The 22,350-nt window shown below is 43.7% G+C and overlaps 1 protein-coding gene across 1 annotated transcript; it reads right to left on the bottom strand.

The window, feature by feature from the left end:
• Positions 1-7,599: 7,599 nt before the first annotated feature.
• On the bottom strand, positions 7,600-21,840 carry LOC109732724 (uncharacterized). Its single transcript, XM_020291910.4, has 42 exons — positions 21,595-21,840; positions 21,395-21,473; positions 21,122-21,199; positions 20,921-21,001; positions 20,557-20,633; positions 20,417-20,471; positions 20,281-20,329; positions 20,009-20,146; positions 19,834-19,915; positions 18,791-18,869; positions 18,640-18,683; positions 18,369-18,563; positions 17,803-17,878; positions 17,418-17,498; positions 17,207-17,287; positions 16,399-16,475; positions 16,264-16,318; positions 16,126-16,174; positions 15,867-16,004; positions 15,549-15,630; positions 15,227-15,305; positions 14,917-14,963; positions 14,508-14,722; positions 14,308-14,395; positions 14,113-14,232; positions 13,918-14,036; positions 13,761-13,833; positions 13,558-13,677; positions 13,027-13,095; positions 12,386-12,556; positions 12,266-12,313; positions 11,966-12,107; positions 11,044-11,141; positions 10,543-10,687; positions 10,369-10,454; positions 10,162-10,272; positions 9,696-9,770; positions 9,438-9,503; positions 9,123-9,311; positions 8,920-9,030; positions 8,345-8,425; positions 7,600-7,956 (listed from the first exon to the last, which is right to left on the bottom strand). Exons 1-42 carry the CDS (start codon positions 21,715-21,717, stop codon positions 7,777-7,779), a joined length of 4,152 nt encoding a protein of 1,383 aa, XP_020147499.1. The 5' UTR covers positions 21,718-21,840; the 3' UTR covers positions 7,600-7,776.
• Positions 21,841-22,350: the final 510 nt, after the last annotated feature.

Here is a 22,350-nt window from a genome sequence, read left to right as displayed (position 1 = left end):
TGGATCAAGAGCTCGAGGGATGTCATCGTGTTGAACGTGTGCTGAACACGGAGGTGCCGTATGTTCGGTACTTGGATCGGTTGGATCACGAAGACGTTCGACTACATCAACCGCGTTACTAAACGCTTCCGCTTTTGGTCTACGAGGGTATGTGAACACACTCTCCCCGCTCGTTGCTATGCATCTCCTAGATAGATCTTGCATGATCGTAGGTAATTTTTTTGAAATACTGCGTTCCCCAACAGTAAGCGCTCAGCAGCTCCACCAGCAAGTTGTCCAGCTGTAGCCTGAATCACTGATGAGAAGAAGTTATCTGACACCAGTCGAGCAACACTAGTTGCGGATGATCGCTGGGCTTCGCTCGGAGCTTACCGCAAATCCAAGGGGCTCTGTTTCATCTGTGGTGAACGATGGGCTCAAGATCACTGCTGCAAACAGGAAGTGCAGTTGCATGTTGTGCAGGAGATGCTCGACTATGTTCAGAATATTCCATCTGATGTTAGTGATATAGAAGAAAAAGTTCTGGGTGAGGCTAATGCAATTTTCCTCTCTGCTGCTGCTCTGGGAGAGATCTCTGTACCTGCAATAACAACTATGAAACTGAAAGTGCAGTTGCAGGGCCAACCGATGATTTTCTTGGTGGATTCTGGCAGTACACATTCATTTGTGGATTGTGTTGTGGCTAGTAAAATGCAAGGAGTTGTTTCCATGCCTGTTGAGGATATAGACCTTAGAGACACCCGCCAGGAGGGGCCGGGTTATTCATATGGTCATTACCAGAAGCCTGGCGCTAAGCTTGAAGACGGTGGGCCAAAGATGGGCTTAAGACCCGGATATGGCTTAAGGCCCGTAGTTGCAATCATTGTTATGGTAGAACTTGTAGTGTAAGGCAAGAATAGTTGAGAGTCCGAGCCGGACACTTTTATGAGCCGGCCGGGACTCTGAGAGCTGCAGGGCGTCAGCCTCCCTATATAAAGGGACGACCCGGCAGCGGTTTAAGGCAGAGAACAATCTCATCGAGAGCCGGGCATAGCAGTTTAGCTCCCTGGTGATCGTAACCTTAATCAATACCACCTCAAACTGGACGTAGGCTTTTACCTTCACCGTAAGGGGCCGAACTAGTATAAACCCTCGTGTTCCTTGTCCCGCATTAACCCCTTCAAGCTTCCTAGCTGCGATGGCTCCACGACTAAGTCCTAGCTCGAGGACATCTGCCGTGACAATTCCACGACAGTTGGCGCCCATCATGGGGCCGGCGCACTGTGGATTTGAGTTCTTGAAGGGCAGCTTCGAAGGGCTCAAGGGATACGCTGTGGGCCGGATGACCAAGAGTCGTCGCGGCAAGCTCTATATCGACGATGCAAACTGGGGCCCCGACGCCGGCTCAATTGAGTACGGGTACCGGGTCCCCTTCGGCGGAATTCATGTTTTCATTGGCAAGATTGGTGAGCCGGGCCCTGAGCCGGATCTCTGCGCCGATCTCATCGAGACGGCTCAGCGTGCACGACCCGCCCGGGCCCGGCCTGCCTTACGGCACGCTTTTGTAGGATGTATCCATGGAGGGCCCTCTGATCAATCTGGATCTGGTGATGAGGCGGCCGCCAGCTCTGACGGTGAGTCGTCCACCGATGAGTCAAACTCGTTGTATCAACTCCAAGATGGCAGGCTCATGGGTTGTTCCGATGGTGACAGTATTCCGGACCCGTTTGAGCCGCCAAGTCAGGTTGGAGTCTTTATGGCCGGTGCGCAGCCTGTTCAGAACCCCGCTGCTAGAGCGGGAAACCCGGTGCCTTCTCCGGCTCAGGTACTAATGGATCTCACGGACAAGATGACGGCGCTGTTAACCGCTACGGTCGACCCGGCAGATCAAGCTCAGCATGATGCGGAGGTGGCGCAGTTAAAATTGGATCTAGTGAAAGCCAAGGAGGATCTGGCAGCAGAGGGGATCAGGATGGCTGCGGAAAGGGCGGCTCTCGACGCCCAAACCCAGTTGATTCAAGCGCAGTCCTTCCGGCTAACGATGGATCAAAACGCGTCCAATGAGGTCCTGAGAAGGAGGCATCAAAAGGCCCAATCTCGACTCCCTCCGGTTTACGATCCACGAAACCTCTTCAACACGCCGGGTGCAGGGTCTAGTAACCCGCCAGGGGTCATAGTGCCCGGGTCTGGGACCCCTATTCAGCCACAAGTGATGGGGCCTCCCCAGGTGCCCCCTGCCCCGCCTCAGTACGTACCAACGCCCCCGGGTCATTATAATAACCCGCTGGAGAACATGGTCGCCGCGGCGGCACGGCTGGCGGCTCTCCCAGTTGACGGCGACTCTCCGACGGCTATTGAAACCCGTCGGGTCAGGGAACTCCTTCAGACAGCACTGGCGCAGCAAGAGGCGTATTCCTACAGCCGAGACAGGATCCACTCGACCCCTCGTCCAGGCCGGAGCCCGAGTTACAGCAGATACATGGTCTCAGCGACCGGTTCAAGTAACGTCCGACGCCATGACCCGCCCCCTGGCCACGGCCCGGTTCATAACGGAGCCTTTCACGCAGCAAACCAGGACAGAGCGCGGCAAGAGGCGGAGCAGGTGCCTCAATTGACGGCTTACCAGACCCCCCCCCCCGGCTTATCCGACGACTTCCGTCGACGTGGGTATCCCTACCAAGACTGGGGGTGTCCCTTGTTTAGTACCAGCTATCCGCAATGAGCGTCTACCCAAGGACTTCAAAGGCCCTAGGAAGGTGCCTAATTACACAGCAGACTTACAGCCTGCAGCCTGGATCGAGAGTTATGAGATGGCTATGGAGCTGCTGGAGGTCAGTGAGGCGGCCATGGCTAAGTATTTCACCATGATGTTAGATGGGACTGCCCGCACTTGGTTGAAAGGGCTACCACCGAAGGGTCTTGGGCTGAGCTGAAAGCCCGATTCATCCAAAACTTCAAAGATACCTGTAGGCAATCTATGTCAATTGTGGATTTAACTAACTGCAAGCAGCAGGAGGGTGAGTCTACGACGCATTGGGTTCGCCGGGTTAAGGAGATAATACATTCCTCGGATAAGATGGACGCCGGCTCTGCAGTCCTAATGTTGGAGCAGAATTGTCGTTTTGTGCCCCTGAAGATGAAACTCGGGCGGCTTAAGCGCGACTGCAATGATATGGGTACACTGATGGCGGCTCTTGTCAAGTACGCCGATTCTGATGGTACCAAGGACCCCGCTTCAGATGATGAAAGGACAGGGAAGGGAAAGAAGAACGGCAACGGCAAGGGTCCTCAGCATAACCCGGGGAACCAAGGAGGAGGCAAGCGCAAGGCCGACGGCAGCCTAGAGTTTGTGGCCAACGCCAGCTCACAAGGGAATAACCAGCGACGTAAGGGGAGGCCCCCTCCCCGAGGCGGCGGGTCAGGCCCGACGCTGGAGCAGCTGTTGAATGAGCCTTGTCCAAGGCATGGCTCTAGAGAGAAGCCAGCGACTCATCTATGGAAGGACTGTGCAATCATGAAGGCCTTTAAGAATTACAATGGCCCGGGCGGCGGCTCAGGCGCCGGCGGTTTTCATGGCCCGGGCGGCGGCTCAAATTCCAATCCTCCGAACGGTCAAGGGGGCTTTAATCAGCAGTCTGGCCAGGGTCACCAACAGCAGCAGGGGGGTTATCAGACCAATCCCAAGCAGCTTAGCGGTGGACAGTACCATGTATTCACCACCAGTCTGTGTAAGCGAGACCAGAAGCTTCATAAGAGGGCCGTGAATGCTGTCGAGCTGGCGGTTCCACGCTACTTGCGGTGGTCTGAGCAGCCTATAGTGTGGAGTAGAGAGGATCACCCACCCCGGGTAGACAATCCGGGTCAAGGTGGCTAATGGGTCTCTTGTGCCCTGTAGTCAGGAGTTAAAAAGGGGGCAATGCATTTGTGCTGGACATGAATTTGTCAATGATTTTAAAGTTTTTCCACTGGGTTCTTATGATGGGATACTGGGCCTGGATTGGTTAGCAAGTCATAGCCCTATGCAAGTGGATTGGGCTTAACACTGGCTCTCTTTTCAGTTACATGGTGAGCTGGTAACACTGTTGGGATAGGATGCAGCTCATCAGGCCTTTGCTCTTATTGAGTTATCTGCATTGCTCATTACTGCTGATGCAGCTCAGTCTGAATTACCTGCAGATATTCAGCAGATTTTGTCCCAATTCAGTGCAGTCTTTGATGTTCCCAAAGGATTGCCTCCAAGGAGAAAATATGATCATACCATTCCTTTAATTCCTGGGGCCCAGCCCTTTTCTATCAGGCCTTACAGATTGGCTCCTGTGCTTAAGGATGAATTGGAAAAGCAAGTTCAGGAAATGCTGGCCTCTGGTATCATTAGGCACAGTAACAGTCCATTTTCTTCTCCTATGATTTTGGTAAAAAGAAGGACAAGACATGGAGGCCTGTCATTGATTACAGACATCTCAATGCTTTGAAAATTAAGAGTAAGTTCCATATTCCAATCATTGATGAACTGCTGGATGAGTTGGCAGGATCTTATTGGTTTTCTAAATTGGATCTAAGGGCTGGATATCATCAGATAAGATTGGCTCCTGGAGAAGAGTATAAAACTACTTTCCAAACACACACTGGTCATTATGAGTTCTTAGTGGTCTCAATGGGCCTGACTGGTGGACCCAATACTTTCAACTTTGCAATGTGTGACACATTGTCACCTGTATTGAGAGTTTGTGCAGTGGTTTTCTTTGATTATATTCTCATATTCAGTAAACTTATGCTCAACATCTGGAGCACCTGGCTCAAGTGTTGTCTCTGCTGGAAAAACACAAGTGGCATGTTAAACTCCCCAAATGTGCTTTTGCTCAGACAAAAATTAGTTATCTGGGACATATTATTTGTGGAGAAGGAGTGGCCACAGATCCTGCAAAAATCTCCACTATTAAAGAATGGCCAATTCCAGTTTCTGCTAAGGAGGTAAGAGGATTTATGGGGCTAGCTGGGTACTACAGGAAGTTCATTTCTCATTATGGAATATTGAGCAAACCACTGTCCAATCTCCTGAAGAAAGGTGTGCCATATCATTGGACAGATGCAGAGCAACAGGCCTTTGTTTTGCTGAAACAAGCTCTAGTGTCAGCTCCTGTGTTAGCTCTTCCTGACTTCTACAAAACCTTTGTTGTGGAAACAGATGCTTGTGATGTTGGTGTGGGTGCTGTGCTTATGCAGGATGGCCATCCTTTGGCTTATGTCAGTAAAGCATTAGGTCCCAGGAACCAGACACTTTCAGTTTATGAGAAAGAATATTTGGCTATTCTTTTGGCAGTTGAACAATGGCGCCAATATCTTCAGGTTTCTGAGTTTGTTATCAAAACTGATCAATGCAGCCTGGCCAGTTTATCTGAACAAAGATTGCACACTAAGTGGCAACAAAAAGCACTTACTAAGTTGTTGGGGTTGCAATACACTATTACTTACAAGAAAGGACTGAAAACAGTGCTGCTGACTCTCTTTCTAGAAGGCCACATAATGATACTGATGTGTTGCCTGAGTTGCATAGTGTCACTTCTGTTCAACCTGCATGGTTGCAAGAAATTGTGCATAGTTATCAGTCTGATCAGTTTGCTTCTGAATTGTTACAAAAGTTAGTTGTTGCTCCCACCTCTGACAATAAGTTTTCTCTTCGAGCTGGGATACTTAAGGTGGGCAACTGTGTTTGGGTGGGTCAGTGCCCTGATCTGCAAACCAAGATTGTGGCTGCATTTCATGACAGTCCTCTTGGGGGGCATTCTGGATTTCCAGTGACCTATAGGAGAATTCGTCAGTTATTTCGCTGGAAGGGTATGAGAGGGTTTGTTAAAGGTTATGTGCAACACTGCCTGGTGTGTCAGCAAGCAAAACCTGAGCGTGTGGCATATCCAGGTTTACTGCAGCCTCTACCTATTCCAAACACACCTTGGGAAATGGTCACAATGGACTTTGTCGAAGGATTACCAACATCTGGCCGTTACAATTGTCTACTGGTGGTTATCGATAAACTGTCAAAGTATGGTCACTTTGTTCCATTGCATCACCCGTTTACTGCAGAAACTGTGGCTGAGGCGTTCCTGAATACAATTTATAAATTGCATGGCATGCCCCTGTCTATCGTATCAGACCGTGATCGAGTGTTTACCAGCAAATTTTGGAAGGAGTTGTTCCAGAAGTGTGGTGTTCTTCTCAGAATGAGCACAGCTCGTCACCCACAGTCTGATGGACAAACGGAGCGAGTTAACCAGCAGGTCGAGTGCTTCCTCCGATGTTTCGTCAGTGCTCATCCCTCTCGTTGGGCCAAATGGATTCCGTTCTGTGAATTTTGGTATAACACTAACTGGCATTCAGCTACTGGGAAAACTCCATTTGAGATCATATATGGACATGCGCCGCGTCATTTTGGGTTGACTGCAGACGAAACTCCATTTGAGATCATATATGGACATGCGCCGCGTCATTTTGGGTTGACTGCAGACGACGCAATTCAGTCTGATGATTTGCACCAATGGCTTGCAGACCGTCAGATAATTCTGGAGTCAGTGCGCCAACACTTGTTGCGAGCACAGCAGCACATGAAATCACAAGCAGACAAACATCAGAGTGATCGTGAATTCGCAGTGGGAGAGCGAGTTTTCCTGAAGCTTCAGCCTTACTTGCAGTCGTCAGTTGCTCCTCGAGCCAACCATAAACTGGCGTTCAAGTTCTATGGGCCGTTTGAAATCTTGGAGCGCATTGGGGACGTGGCTTATCGGCTTGATTTACCAGCAAGCAGTGAAGTGCACCCCGTGTTTCATGTATCTCTCCTTCGGAAGGTGTTAACCCCAAGTCACCAGGTATTACCTCAGTTGCCTACTCCTGATGATCAATTTCAAATTCCTGAGCAGATTTTGAAGCAAAGAGTGGTTCGTCGAGGAGCTGGGTCTCTTGTTCAAGTTCTGGTTAAATGGAGTGCCACTCCTGTGGACATGGCTACCTGGGAAGACAAAGTGACTTTGCAGCAAAAGTTTCCGAGGGCACCGGCTTGGGGGCAAGCCGTTTCTAAGGAGGGTGGGATTGTCAGCGATCCCGAGATGGGACAAGGACCAATTGAGGAGACAAGCAGGCCCAAGAGGCAGCCTCGCCTCCCGGCTCGGCTAGCTGGGCCAGAGTGGGCCTAGAGCGCTCCACTACTTATTCACTGGTTCGATTCGGAAGAAGGCGGCGAAGAGGAAAACGGCTAGTGGATGGCGTGTGTGGTGTGAGCTCCTGCGTGAGCCGATCCTCCTCATGTAATCCCCTCTTGTAGCTCGAATTCATGGCCATGGCCGAATACAAACCCTAAGCCCTCACACACACCTCGTCCACTCATCTCCGTTGCGGACCCACAGTGCCCACCAACTTCTCCACAACAGACCCCCAACGATCAGCAACCTCCCCGCCGCAACGGCCAGAGGGAGAGAAGGTGGGGCACGGCTAGGGTTTCAGACGCCCGCTTGACCCTCTCTAGTTCAATAATTTTATTTCACATGTCACAAATTACGACTAAATAACAACTCCTCATTATACATCAAAGGCAAAACTAATCACTCAACCATGAACTGGAGCACCGGTAAGTTGCTGCGATTTACTATTTTTTGTTACTTTATTTCTTCACGCAACTGTATCAGTGTTTTATTACGAAACTGGTTCGGGCAATTCGCTGTCACAAGCCTAGCAGGATCGCTAAAATGGCCATGCAACACCCCTAATGGTGGAGTGTTGCTGGCTCCAGTTTTCATTGTATCGCTACATTCAGGCTTTGCCTGCGGATCCGAAGAGGCGCATCTTCTCTGCTACAACAGCTTTCATTGCTTCCTTGGCGGACGCCATGACCTGAACCAGGTCTTTTTCTGGCTTCTTGAGTGACTGCAGGTAGCTGTTGCGGACCTCCGTGTTCACGTTGAATTTCCTCACCCCCAAATCTATGCATTCCTGCTCCACATGTTGGTTACACGTTATTAACACTTGCACAACAGCATTTCAAATATGACAGTAGTTGATAATAAGAGCGGTTTCATCAACTCATAAGCTCTAGTATAATTATTTCACAAAAAGGAAGCGTTTTACTGATTCTTTGCAAAACTATGAAGCTGGTATAGACACAGAAACTCTAGCCCTCCAGCATTTTTAACCTTGTCGATGAATTATTTTATGCACTGCAACCATGATTGATGATTGTCTTATAGAGGGCAACGATTGCCCCCCGATTCTCCTATAACTTGAACCTTTCAGGATATAAGTTGGTGCGGGAAACTAAACAAGAACTACTGCAAGGTACAGATTCACTGATCTTAATACAGAAGGAAACAGTTTATCAAACCTTTACAAGTTCATGGGGGAGGCCAGATGCTCCATGAAGTACCAAGCTAACTCCTTTCTTCATAGTTAATGCGCGAAGTTCCTGTCATCATTTCAATGGGAAAAAATACCGAGTTCATTACTCAAAAGAAGTCGCTTGCAAAAGCACAAATTTGCATGGTAATTCTTTACAGAATACTGTACTTCACAAGCCGTTGGAAAAAAAACACTTTACAACCCTGAACCATTGCAGAAGTTCATTTTTCAATCTTAAACTCAAAAACGAGAAAACCAGTTGTCTTAAACCTTGAACTGTTGAATATGTTTACTGGTTTACCCCCTTGGTTCTATTCCAAGCGGTTCAAGCTGACTCAAACAACACATGGAAGACAGATAGCATCACATATACGCATTAGCACCTTGTCATGTTACCAGATTAAGTAAAACACACACAAAATCAGAGAAGGATCATACTTTTTTGGAGAAATCTTAACAATTTAAGAAAAATCGGAAAATCCGAAAACAGGGTTAAAGATCTGGTAACACACACATAATCTGAAAGATCAAACAAAGATTTTCATAGCTGTTCTGTCAAACCTTTAGCAAATCAAGTCTCAGGTTTGGTCCACTGGGAGGATATTTTCCATGAACATTCCCAATGCATACTGCTAATGCATCAATACCAGTTTCATCAATAAACTGCTCAGCCTGAAAATATGTAACATATAAGTTAAGCATTATTACAGGATTGTAGTGATAGAATGCCATAGAGTTGAAATTTGTTGGGAAGATAAAATAACCTGAGCAATATCAGTAAATCTCGCTTCATATTCTTCAACTGTCAGGCCATCTTCAGTGCCTGATAGTCTCCCAAGTTCAGCTTCCACAAGCATGCCTTCAGCATGAGCCAGGGAAGATATGTTCTTTGTGTATAAGATGTTCTCTTCTAAAGTTAGATGGGAACCATCCACCATGACTGAATCAAATCCCTGAAAAATAAAAGGTCATAGTAGATGGTCCAGAGAATTAAGATTCAGATGTAGTCATTATCATTCATGATCAGGAAAACATTTTGGTACTGCAAATTTGAGAAAACAACACATTTTTTCGCTTACCATTTCAAGAGCCCCAAGCAAATCATGCTTGTCAGCCCCGTGATCATAATGGACGGTGATAGGTACCTGAATGACAATCACAGAATGATCACCTTTAAAGAACATAAAACAAGGATGGCTATCTGTTTCAAAAAACAAGGATGGCTAGAAGGTAATATGTGGGAACCCAAGTTATATAAAAAATTACGAACTATTTTTATCCAGATCACTGAGTGTCCACATTTACTCTTTAAGCATGCTAAGTTCTGTTTGTCTTACGTTGGCTCGTTCTGCTGCAGCAATGCAGCATGCTACCAACGGAACTCCACCTTGCTTCAGGGAACTGGGATGAACCTAAATAACAACCACATTAAGCGTGGTTAGAAATCAAGACGATACATATCATCTACAAAAAATATGGATAATGAGTTCAGGGAGCATGGGTGCAGAAAAGCTCATGAGTTGAGAGTGAGAAAAGCTCATGTGTTGAGAGTGAGAAAAGCTCATGAGTTGAGAGAACCAATGCAATTCTCTCTATGGAAAAAACACGGGTAGAAATCCATTTCAGGATCTGTGTGGTATTGCTTCTATCCCTCTGGAGCTAGTTGTTGCGACCTACTTAGTAGTCCTATCATAACGTACTCCAGTAAAGAGTGGTATCAGAGGACACCCAACATGATAAATTACATAATTTTCACCATAAATTGCCAAAGAAAACATCCTATGCTAACAAAGAATTCCTAACCTGCAGGATAGCAGGACTTTCTTCAGCCTCAGCAGCTGCAATTACAGCTTCAATTCCCTCAAGATTATATACATTGAAAGCACCAACTGCATAGCCACTCTTCTCCGCGTTCTTCACAATAAGAAAAAAAATAGCTGATTAAGTATTTAAAGCAATACAAAACGATGTATAACCTTGATGAGAGGTAGACGGTGGATAAGAACTTACAAGGAGAAGTTCTTTTGTTGAACTTCTAGAAGGGCAAGCCCAATTCTGGACCACTTCTGCAAGAGCACTGTTATCACCAACATTACCTGTCATTTGGGGAGTGGCAAGATAGTTTCTTGAGTAGAAGGGTAACGTTATTTATCTGTTGGTACAGAAATGAGATACGTTTATTACCAGGAAAAACAATGTAGGGGACACCAGGATGTCTACTCTCAGGGCCAAGCTGCCACAAAGGCACACCAGCTAAAGCTTGTCCCATTACTTTGGCACGCCGAGCTTCCAAAGCTTTTGTAGCAAGATCAGATGAAGTGATTCCTCCCTGTATAAAGAATATAGTAAGGAGTACCTCCAGAAGTATTCCATGCACAACTTGTGGAATCAATCATTTTGTTTGATATGGCCAGTTGAATTTGCAGGCACTGTTTTTTTTTTGTGTGTGTGTAGATGCTATTCTTTTTTCTTCTTCTTTTTTCTTCTGATGAATGAAACACGTAACCATGTAGGTGTAATGCTATCTCAATATTTCATTAAGTATTTAATGGCATAGGTCCAATAAAACAGAACAACTATTTTGACCTAACAGTAACAGCTCCAGAGATTGGCAAATTTCCATAAACCAAGTAACAACTAAATTTCAATTTGTTCAGAAAGAAGAAATCGGCTGTGTAATTTTACCTTTGCAAGGATGTAACGGGGTCGACTATCAATTCTTCGCACAATCTCTACTAGTGCTGAGCTCACTTTGTAATTAATTTCTAAGCTTTCTTCAGGAGCTGCAACATGAAAGGTACAATCTTGTTAGGTGGTCAAACTACTTCAGGACAGATATCAAAGAAAGAAATTATCTTCTTTCGTTTGGCACACAAAAGGTAGCAAACTATACTAATAGGTCAGTTATCTTGTACTGCTAATGCTTACATGAAGATAACAGCGGCTATTCTTGAACATACTCTTTTGAAAAGCTGAGTTAGGTATCTGCCTCTAGCACACAATTTCAGGAACGTATACTGGAGTTAGTTTGGTTTTGGTCACTAGAAAAGATTATGATGCAAACTGGAGATGTTCTATTCAAATGATTGGGACAATGCACTCACGTTGTGATTGTGGTTGTGGTTGAATGTAGAGATTCATTCAATGGCTCTACTGGTGGCTAATGCGTTTTTGGGCATGACTTTGACAACAATAAGCAACTTTATTTTATCAATTCCTCCCTTTTAAAAAGTTTTGACAGTTTGACCTGTCTTCCAATACAGTTAGCCCAGACTCCAGGTTCATGCCTAGAATATGATAAAAGTAAACAAACTATCTCCCCAGAAGTGATCTGAGTTGAGCTCAGGGAATAGAATTAGGCTGAGAGCCTCTGATACTGTGTGGAGTTTGGGGGCAATTGTGTGCTAGCCCTGAGGATCTCCACATCATTTGTTAGTAAACAGTTTTTACCAGCACAACTTGCTCAACACTTCGGCAGGTAGGTTGTGGCTTAGGAATTGTTGGCATTAAGAGACTAGAAATCAAAATTGACTCAGCATTTGATCACTTTATTTGCTAATGGAACAAACAACACATTTAGCCATATGATAATCAGAAAGATGCTAACTTTTTCCGGTAATGAGTTGGCGGCTGGTGACGACTAGCGTGTCTCTCCCGGACTGTATATAAGCATTTCCCAATTCAACAATTCTGCTGATTTCTTGGTCTCTCTCCTCAGTTGATTTCAGTGAGATCATCTCAACGGATACCTACAGTGAGTAAAAAGAGAACACAATACTAACACCACAAATTGATCTCAAGCAAAACCATCCGACTTAAGATAGTACTATCCACAAACTCTATCCAAGTAGATGTATACGATGGTTGATGGTTCATGTTTAGGCATGACAGCCAAGATATAAATTACCTCTATCACTCTGAGGGATTGTGCGCATTGTGAACGAAGCTTGTCGACCTAACAAATGCAAAAGAACATGCGAATGAGATAAATATGACTGACAAAATCTTAAAGCATCACAAGGCTAACCTGCTTCGTAGTTTTTGGCACATAAGAACCAACAACTATGAGGCCTCCCGCTAAATTTCTTTTTAATCCAAGGTCATTTGGGCGGATAGGTGGCTTTGGCTTGATTCCAATTCTAGCACTCACAAAACTTGCAGCTGTGCGGCACAGAAACCGCTTTCCTTGCAATTCAGCCTGTTGAGTTAACGTAAAAAGAAAAGGAAGAATAGGAGATCAAAACAGAGCATCAATACTAGAATAAGACGCATTATCGTATCAACTCGAAAGGAATAGGTACCAAGTGTTTAAGTGTATATGTGGATTGCCTAGCCCTTTCCATCAGTTGGCACTTTTGGTTGCGTTGACTAGTGCATGAAGCTTAACATGGTATCAGAGCCTAAGGTCTTGAGTTTAAGTCCTGGCTTACACAATTAATCTAAAAATTGTTGTTCTCCCCTTTGTGTCCACGTATAGGCCTCTTGAGCCATACCTCTAAGTCTATCCACGTGTTGACTTTCCGCGTCACACGTGATAAGGGGTGTTGAAGTGTATATGTGGATTGCTAGTCCTTTCCATCAGTTCGGACTTTTGGTTGCGTTGGCTAGTGCATGAAGCTTAACACTAAGAACAAATGCTTCTCGTAGAAATGGAGTGGCATAACATACCTGGATCATTCCAGCAGCAAAGACATTCATGTCCCTTTCACTGGCAGCGTTGACAATACACACAGAGCCCTAGAAAGAGTCAAAATGCCTGTCAGGAAATTCTCAAGGTAAATCAAGAAGAGAGGGAATCAAAACAGGATTTATGATACTATATGGTTGAATCAGCCAGTACAGTTCTAGAGTCCCTAAAACACCTGCAACATTTATTAGCCATTCAAGTAAATAGCTGCCATGAGTGCATACAGAAATGGGAATATGAAATATCTACAAAACTAATAATTCATAATTATATCCTAAAAAAATTAAACTGACTCAAAATAACTGTTCATATGCACTGGAGGGGCATAGTGGTGACTAAGGTGCGCCTTGGCCTGCCCTTAATCTTGTAACTACTTTGTTTAAATAGGTGAAGCTTCTTTGCTAATTAAACAACAAAAATACATCTTAATTCATCTAACAATAATTGTTGGTCTCTCCTTCATTTTGTTCCAAGCTCCGCCAATCATATTTTCCATGTTTACTATCATATACCTTCTCCAAGCTGCAGAGAAGCTGACAGACTGCATCTGGTCCTTCTTTACGTAAAAGACTTATGGAAATTGTTGAAACTTGGTTCTCCAAAATCCCTCCTTTAGTCTTTTCTTCAACCCACTGTAAATTCAAGGACAAAGCAAGTTACTAAGGTCTTGCTCTTCGCTCTTCGCTTTACCAATCAAACAATTCCACAACAGTACCTGTTTGAGATTGGAAGATGTATAGCCAAAAGCTGCATCCTTGGCAAACTCAGTCTCACCAGCAGGAATCAATCTGTTAAGAGAATGTTGGACATCAATATTGTTATGTGTTATTTTCATATTTAAATACATTGCATAATGATCGTGCACAGACTACCTTTCAGAGTCTGCAACATAATGAATATCATCAATAGTGTACCGCCCACCTTGAAGGAAGAATGGGCATATTATCCAAGCATCCATGTCACCTAATACTGAAACAACTGCATCAGCTTCCTGGAAAGTAGAAGAGTATGATATGATCAGAGAAATGAAATGGAACAGAAAAACAGAGAGAGTTTCAGATATTAACCTCTGGGAAATGGCCACGTAGAGTGGAATCACCTCGCAAGACCACTGTATAACTAATACCAGGGACAGTCTTTGCTGCAGCTTCAAGATTTCTGCAGATATCTTTTACTAACAGTGCGGCCTATGAAAGTGAGAAGGCTTTAAATATATATTTAAAGACCCTAAAGATAAACTGTTTAAGACCGCACTTTCCTACCTTATTAGCAATCATTGAACGGGAGTTTGTCAAAATAAAAAAGCAGGTTGGTAGTTTCAGAAACTGCTCTGTGAGGGCTTCAACTGGCCTGCAGTTAAGCATTACAAGCAAAGCTTATGGAACTATGTACGGAACATGGGCAAAACGAAAATGCTAGCAGAAAACATATGTAATCTAAAAGACAATATGCTTTCATTTACCATTCAGTTAAGACCTCTATATCGTGAACTGTTTGAGTTCCAGTTGGATCATCATCTAAAACTACAAGAACCTTTTTGCTATCATGAGATGCAGAGGAAACAAGATCATCCATTGGAACTTCTGGCCACTCAACAGGAAGAGAACGCAGAACATCTTCTTTATTAAGCATGGGTGGTCTTCCTTCTACTTTTACTCCAGATAATGTCTCATATACCTGTGCCAGGCGCAATCAGCGGGCACGTTTAGGAAAGGGAATTAAATTAAGGCTATCAGTATACTACCTCTGTTCATTAATATAAGATGTTTTGGCAGTTCAAATTAAACTGCCAAAACGTCTTATATTAATGAACAGAGGGAGTATCATATTTTGGCATACGTTCTGTCTACTGAGAGCTGTGAGCTGCTCACCTTTACAACAGCACTATCATCATATCGACCCCATCCAGAAGCAGAGCCTGTTGGAATACATCAAATGAATAAAACAATAGCCATCCTATTTTAAGACTGTTATCCAAACAATAACTGTAAGCTGATTTGTTTTCTTCTAAAACTAACTGTAATATACTACTAGTATAGAAAACAGAGGGGGTGGCCATGCAACGTTCTGTTAATTTGGGTAACTACTTCCATTGAAGATAAGAAATATAGCATGACTTGATGAACATTGGAACCAAAACATAGAATGGAAAATGATCTTTGATTTATCACAGACAATTACCTGAAACAAACAGCTGATGAGCAACACTAGAGACATGCAATGGGATCCTCAAGTTGGAGCTTTCACGAGATACTATACCCTGAAATAGACGAGATAAATGCATTATTATCTTTTGTTAGTACTCCCTCTGTTCCCAAATGTAAGAGGTTTTTGCAGTTCAAGACGAGATAAATGCATTATTATCTTTTTTAGTACTCCCTCTGTTCCTAAATGTAAGACGCTTTTGCAGTTCAAATTGAATTGAACTGCAAAAGCGTCTTACATTTACGAACAGAGAAAATAGTTCATAAAACAAATAAGTTAATAGCTCGGTTATCCATACAAGATCCTTGACGAATATGTCCACCGCAGATAAAGGTGTATAATCATTATCAAGCATGTGTGGCACACGGTTTCCAAACATCCTGCAATATGAACATTGAGTGTATCAATCATCAGATAGCCACCTTCACTCATGCTAGAACACACCACTAGATATCTGAAAGACTGACCTACAGGGAGCTGATAGCAAAAACAAGTAGAACTAATTGTTTCGTTTCTTTCTCATAATCATTTTATTACTCGGCCAATATTAGCAAGTCTAAACAGTGAAGAGTAAAAAAGGAAGATTCATTAGAGTGGATTAAACAATGACACATACCACGAGTAACCTCTTGCATGTTGAATAATTTCGAAAACTCTTCTTGTTCGCAAATTTAATCGAGCACCAAACGCCATTGCTTCAGCTGCTGAGGCTATATGGACCCCAGCAAGAAGTTGGTTCACCATTTTAACAGAACTGGGAAAAATGGCAGAAGAGAGATGTTGATTCACAAGCGCCAGCACTAATGAAAAAAGAGCCATTATGCAGAAATAAGACCCTGTAAGGAAGGTATATCACTACAAAATGTGTGTATCACCTCGCAGCTCCGCATCCTCCTTTGATGAGATATAGTTTCTCACTTAGTGCTGTTACGCAAAAATAAGATAATAGTTATCGACCAGTTTCCGCACTTTGTATACTGCATATGATGGTGTTCAGATAACCTTTTTCATACCTGACAAAACTCTACCCGTACAATGCAGAGCTTCATCTGTTCCCGAAACAATTACCTGTCAAAAAAAGTGCAAATATTTATATCCATAAAGGTTACATCATCACTTCTACTAGATTAATGTTTCGCTAATCATACAGTTAGTGTCCCGTCCGCTGCTCTCTTGACACCACCAGATACCGGAGCATCAACCAACTTTATCTCTCGGCATTCAGCTGTATAGAAGTAGTTAAAGATTCCAAAAGATTCATCAGTGAAAGCAGTAAACAACATTGCCGACATATTTAAAATGTAGAGAATGGTTCTAGTACTGCAAGGCCTTGGTGTATTACGGGAAACAATATAAAAAGTGACCAAAAAGAAGTGCTCTTGACGCAATTTACACGACATAAATCTAACGAGATACGGATTTAACCTACACATGGAGAAAACAAAATTCAGATTCCTTTCGACAATAACTGAAAACGATTGAAGCTTCTATCACAGCTTTCTTGATCATAGGTCAAATATGGATCTGATTTGTTTAGTAATAGATTCATCTTCTGTTAGCATTGTACTACTTTTTGGATGTTTCTGTGACTTTTGGAACCTGGGTAACACCCCAAAGGCCTTCTGCCGGAACATTTCCCTTAAAATGCAACTTCAACTTCATAACAACATCCCAACACAAAATACAGGCTAGCTGTCACAGCAGACATTGCAACTTCTTCTGCAAATGATTATAAATCTGGTGTTTTATAATGAGAAAAGGTAAACGAACATTACTTGTGAGACACTGAAGCTACAGGACTCAACTCTCACCCAGAATCACAAACAGAAGATTTTAGATTTCATGAGTTGGATTTATGAGTTACACAATGTGGTTTTTGTTGACCAGTAATGTTTGTGGTATTCTTTCTTATTTTTAATGCAAACATGCCCAGGAGAGATAAAAAAGAGCGGCTACCTTCCAATCTTCCTTTGAGTTGAGTCACAAAGCCAGGAGAAACTGTAGATGACAGAATGATGGATGTTCCTGCTGGCAAACCTGAAAGTGAAAGACAAAGGATATTCACAACCATGTACGTACAGCTCAAAAATTAGTTAACCTACCTGGGAGATGCTAATAATCAGCAGAGCCAGGAAAGGGGGGGGGGGGGGGGGGGTCTATATGTTACCTGACACAGCACCAGCATTTCCATATAGGACACTTTCAGCTTGAACTTCATTTGCAACCATGATGATAAGGATTTCCGCATCTGAAACCAATTTATGGTTAATACTTCAGACACGGTATCACGGTTGATACATCATAAACAGTATTTCCATTCCATGCTATTGCTGTTAAGTAGTGATGAGGTGGGGCTGGGCCCACATGTCATTTACCTTTTGACTCGATGAATGGCACAAAAATAAAGAATAAGATAAATACAAGAGAATAATGAGGTCTGAACTAATTTCATTCAGTCAGAAAATCATATAATACTGATTATACTGTTATAGGTAACAAATGTAAACTTCAGAAGAGAGAATTATACTTTATACTAGAAGGTTGCAACGTACCTCTTGATACTTCCTCAGGAGAATCTTTAGTCAATCCACCTAAAGCAGCAAACCTGGCCAGTGTTGGCTTGTAGACCTAATGGGTAAAGGGTATAAAATTATTCACGTGTGGAGCCGAAGAACTTTTTTTTTTCAAAAGAACATGCATAACACTATAGGTCTCTAACATCATTTACAAACAAAAGATATGTAAGTTGAAAAGGGTGAACAGTATCCTATTTCCTCAACTGTATATTTGTGTAAATTCAGAGCGCCCAATGGACTACTGAAAAGAGAAGAGTTTGTGATCTATTCGTTATTATTCGAATTACTGCTGCCCTTTCTGATACCTTAAGATTAATCTAAGCCATCCACGGTTCCATCTAGCAAAATTATAAGCTTAATACCACAGATGTCAAATCTATGATCCATAAGATTGTTCAGGGTACTTGAAATGCAACATATGTACAGAAGCACTAATGCATAAGAAACCAAGTGAAGACCCTTTCATTCTTTGTATTTTGAATTGAAGCAATTCAAACGGTCAATTATGCAGTTGGGAAGAACAAGAGCAGAAGAGTTCCTACATCATAAGCAGTTATGGAGAACCCTGATTTTAACAAATGAGATGCCATTCCAAAGCCCATAGCTCCAAGACCAATAAAGCCGATCCTCTTTGCTGCTTTCGAGGCCATAACAAGCTGGTCAGCTAATTTGCTTGCGTCATAGATTTGTTGACTGGCAGCATCTACGATGTTTACTCCAAATAGTTGTTCCCAAACCTGCAAAATGATGATTTAAATTAAGATAATTTTGATAAATTGAAGCATCTTGAGAAAGCTGACAGTTATTCCACACCTTCAACGGCGAAGCGGATTCATCTCTAATTACTCCTGAAGAACCTGAAGATAAGTACAAAAAATGTGCATGAATAAGAAGGTACTAGCATGTTCGGGCAATCAGGAGAATTTCAAGATGTATTGGAAGTAAAGAAGCTTTAACATCGTACCATGTATTAATTGTTGATAGGCAACAGCTAGAAGTGGCAGAGGGAACGTTGCTGCTTTAGCCGTATCCATCACGTAGCTCTATATTGTTTAAGAGCAAAAACTTTGTTTTAATAAACAGAAGCATTCAGGCAATCAGCCATGCAGTAGCAATATTCCTTTACAGTTTGTAAGATCAGAGTGGCACATTACTAATTAACCATTTAATCCTCTCTCAAAAATGGGGTTGACTTACAAGATTAAGAGCATGGAACTGGACACAAAACTGAAATGCAAACTATAGTTAAAAGAAAGTGTGCAAAAATTTCACTGAAATATCTCAAATATGCTGCTAAATGAGTAAGTCCATGGGATTAGCTAGCTTTCTTAAGTAACTTGATTGCTATCTATCAAGGTACAATGTGATACTCCTACTATTTATCACTTCTCACCATTTCCCAGGGACGAAGCTGCCTTGTAGGCATAGTGTCAATTGACCCCAATGAAATTAGGAAATCCTTCATTAATTTAGCACTAAACAATATCTATTTATTGAAGATGACCCCACTGCCATAGACATGACCCCAACAAACTTTTTTCCTAGCTTCGTCCCTGCCATTTCCCCTCCCCTGGTTTTTCAGCACCCTGCCACCTTTGCCGCGGCAACAGTCTCATGTATATCTAATCTCCTGTCCAGTACCTACCCTATTTTTGGGAAGAGGATTGAATACCTTGATCAAACAAAAAATCTCCTCTCTTCCAATTGCTAGTCCCGGACCCTCCATTTTCAATATCACATCCCAGCTACCCTGCTCTTACCACCGGTCATGGCTCCAATACGCATAGAATGCCTTCGTTCATTGTCCATACAAACTCCGTAGCAATAAATGTGCACATCATCTACGTATTTATATCTTTTACTTAAAATAACATTCTAGTTTGTGCAATCCCCTCTTTCATAAAAGGGAGAAAAGGGACATACTTAATTATCTGCACTGTTTATTTATTGCGTAAAGTATCCTAAGAATCCCATACCACGCCCCAAAGGAGAAGCAAAGGAACTTACTGCATGTTTCTTTAGTGACTTCAGAAAATCAATAAGCAATGGATCTTCACTCAAAATTTTCGGGACCACCTCCACAAAAATCCTGTCAATAAATTGTATGATCATAAGTTGAAATATAAACCTACAAGTATCACGAGTTCAGACAGAACACAAAGAATTCAATAATCCTTGTAACCTTGAGCTTCCTGCAGCATTTGATATTATGTCGTAGATAATTGATGGATGAATCCCAGCTCGAACACCAATAAACATTGCTTCAGTAGAAGCAACAAAATGAATGCTCTCCAGCAAATCATTAACCAACCTAATTTTGCTGTAAAAATAAATGGCATACAGTTCAAATTGTGACAATAATAGTTACACTACTTAGTACGGTGAATATATGGAAGGGGTGAAAATTGATATCTCGACTAGCTTATATTTGCTATTTTCAGGAAAGAATGCAACCTGCTGCAGCCAAATTCACCTTCGACAAAGTAAATGGTTTTGTCAAGACCTGGAATGTCAGATAGCTTAAAATTTCAGCATCATAAGATGAGGACCAGGAAGAAAATATTAGTAAGGTACACAGATTTGGAACTACCGGAGAAGAACTGTCCAGCTCTTTCTGCTACATCCTTTCTCCCAGATGCAACAACCTGACAATCAAAAGCTAAATTGTGATAACAGAATAACGTAAGCATACAAGCACACAGTTCAGATTCTCAGCTGTGTATCACTTACGACAATATTTTGTTTCAGTTCATCAGATAAACCACTAAAAATGTAAGCATCAAGAAGGAAGATACCCTTCTTCTCATCTGCAAAAAAAAAAATCCAGATTAACTAGCACAGTCATTCATCACCGACATCCTGTGAACCATCCAAGGTCATCACTACAAAAAATCATGTAGGAGACTATAGTAGTACATGAAATTCCAATCATGTGTTTATTCCTATTCCTATGTTCTTTAATTCCAGTCATCCAAAGAGGGCCTTACAATTGTTAAATGTGCAGCTTTCTAATTCTTAAAAGGGCACATAAAATTCCAAGCACAGCAGCTACTGTTCCCAGCTAAGACAATATATGCACACATTAGCATTATACCTGCAAGCTTCTGGCCCAACTTCTCAAGATGACTAGGCACCAACGTCGATCGAATTAATACAATGGCCTCTTTGCACAATCCTATGAAATGCTTAAGCAAACATCATATCAAATGTCAAGTGTATATATAACTTGTACAGAAACAGGTGCATGAGATTGACAGACTGGCAGGCAACACAATAGCACACACGCGGTACATACCTTTCACTATACCCTGAGCTCCAAAGAACAACTCATCTACACCATCGGCGTCACTGAGCACAACGACCAGCGCAGAATCTGCAGGCGCCAAGAGTTTTTGATAGATCAGATAGAAGCAACTCACACACGGCGCGAAGTATTCTTCAGCACGTAAGAGCACGGTCTCTTCGGCATTCCAACAAACGGCTCGTACGCACGCATGCCATTCACGCGCGTCACAAGAAGTCCATATCTGGAACCGGTCCAGTGCAGGAGACCGTTATATACGCTCACCTCGCGTGGCTTCGGCGGGGCTGGCGCATCGGACGCCGCCGCCCTGCTCCGCGAGCGCCGTCGCCGCCGATCCATCCGCCTGCAAGGACAGGCACCGTCAGGACAGAGCATCCCGCGAAAACACCTCCGAGAGGAGGCAGAACCAAAACGGGGTTGAAAGGAACGGGGAAACGAGGGAAGGGCGATCGAGCGAGGGCGACCTTGGGGTCGATGTAGAAGCGGACGATCGCGCCGGAGCGGGTGAAAGAAGCGGCGAGCGCGGCGCTCAGCCCGTCGGCGCCGACGAAGGCGACGACCTTCGCCGCCGAGGACGACGGCGACATCCCGCTAGTGGCGTGTGATCTCGCTCGCCGACGGCGACGACCAGCCCGAAGCAGAGGCGAGCAGAGCGAAAGCGGACAGGGGAGTGAGCAAGTCAGGAAGAGTGACACACGAGGACTCCACTGCTCTGGGCTTTTTACCCAACCGCTCTGTGTCCCTGGATCGCGGGCCCGACGCGCGGTGCTAGTCCTACGTGGCGCATGTGGGCTAGGACGGAACCACGTTTGGATTTCGGACGAGGACGCCACGGGGGCTCCATTTTTAAGCGCCACGAGACAGAAGGCTCACGGGTTCTGACTTCTGAGCGTGTGGGCCCCGTGAGCGGAAAGATGATGATGCGATTCTGCACTACAGCGTGCCGATCGTGGAACTGAACTTTGCACAGGAGTGTAGTACGTACGTCCCATCAGATTTTAAATTTTGAAGTGCACGTGACAAATGGGACACAGCGCAATGCAAGGATCTTGCTTTTGGCTTTGTTGATGATAAACAATTTTTTAGCATATGTAAAGATCAGCCTGCTTAGTAGGTCGCCGGTTGATCTCGATATTGCGTCCAAGTGCAAGGATTTCCCCTGCACAAAAGTTAAACCAGAAGTCAAAGGAGTACATGGGTGAAACCATTATCTACGTTGG

Source organism: Aegilops tauschii, chromosome 7, assembly GCF_002575655.3.
Source record: "Aegilops tauschii subsp. strangulata cultivar AL8/78 chromosome 7, Aet v6.0, whole genome shotgun sequence".
NCBI classification, from domain to species: Eukaryota; Viridiplantae; Streptophyta; class Magnoliopsida; order Poales; family Poaceae; genus Aegilops; species Aegilops tauschii.
The sequence above is the reverse complement of the archived record's forward strand: the minus strand, read 5'-3'. Positions and strand labels throughout refer to the sequence as shown.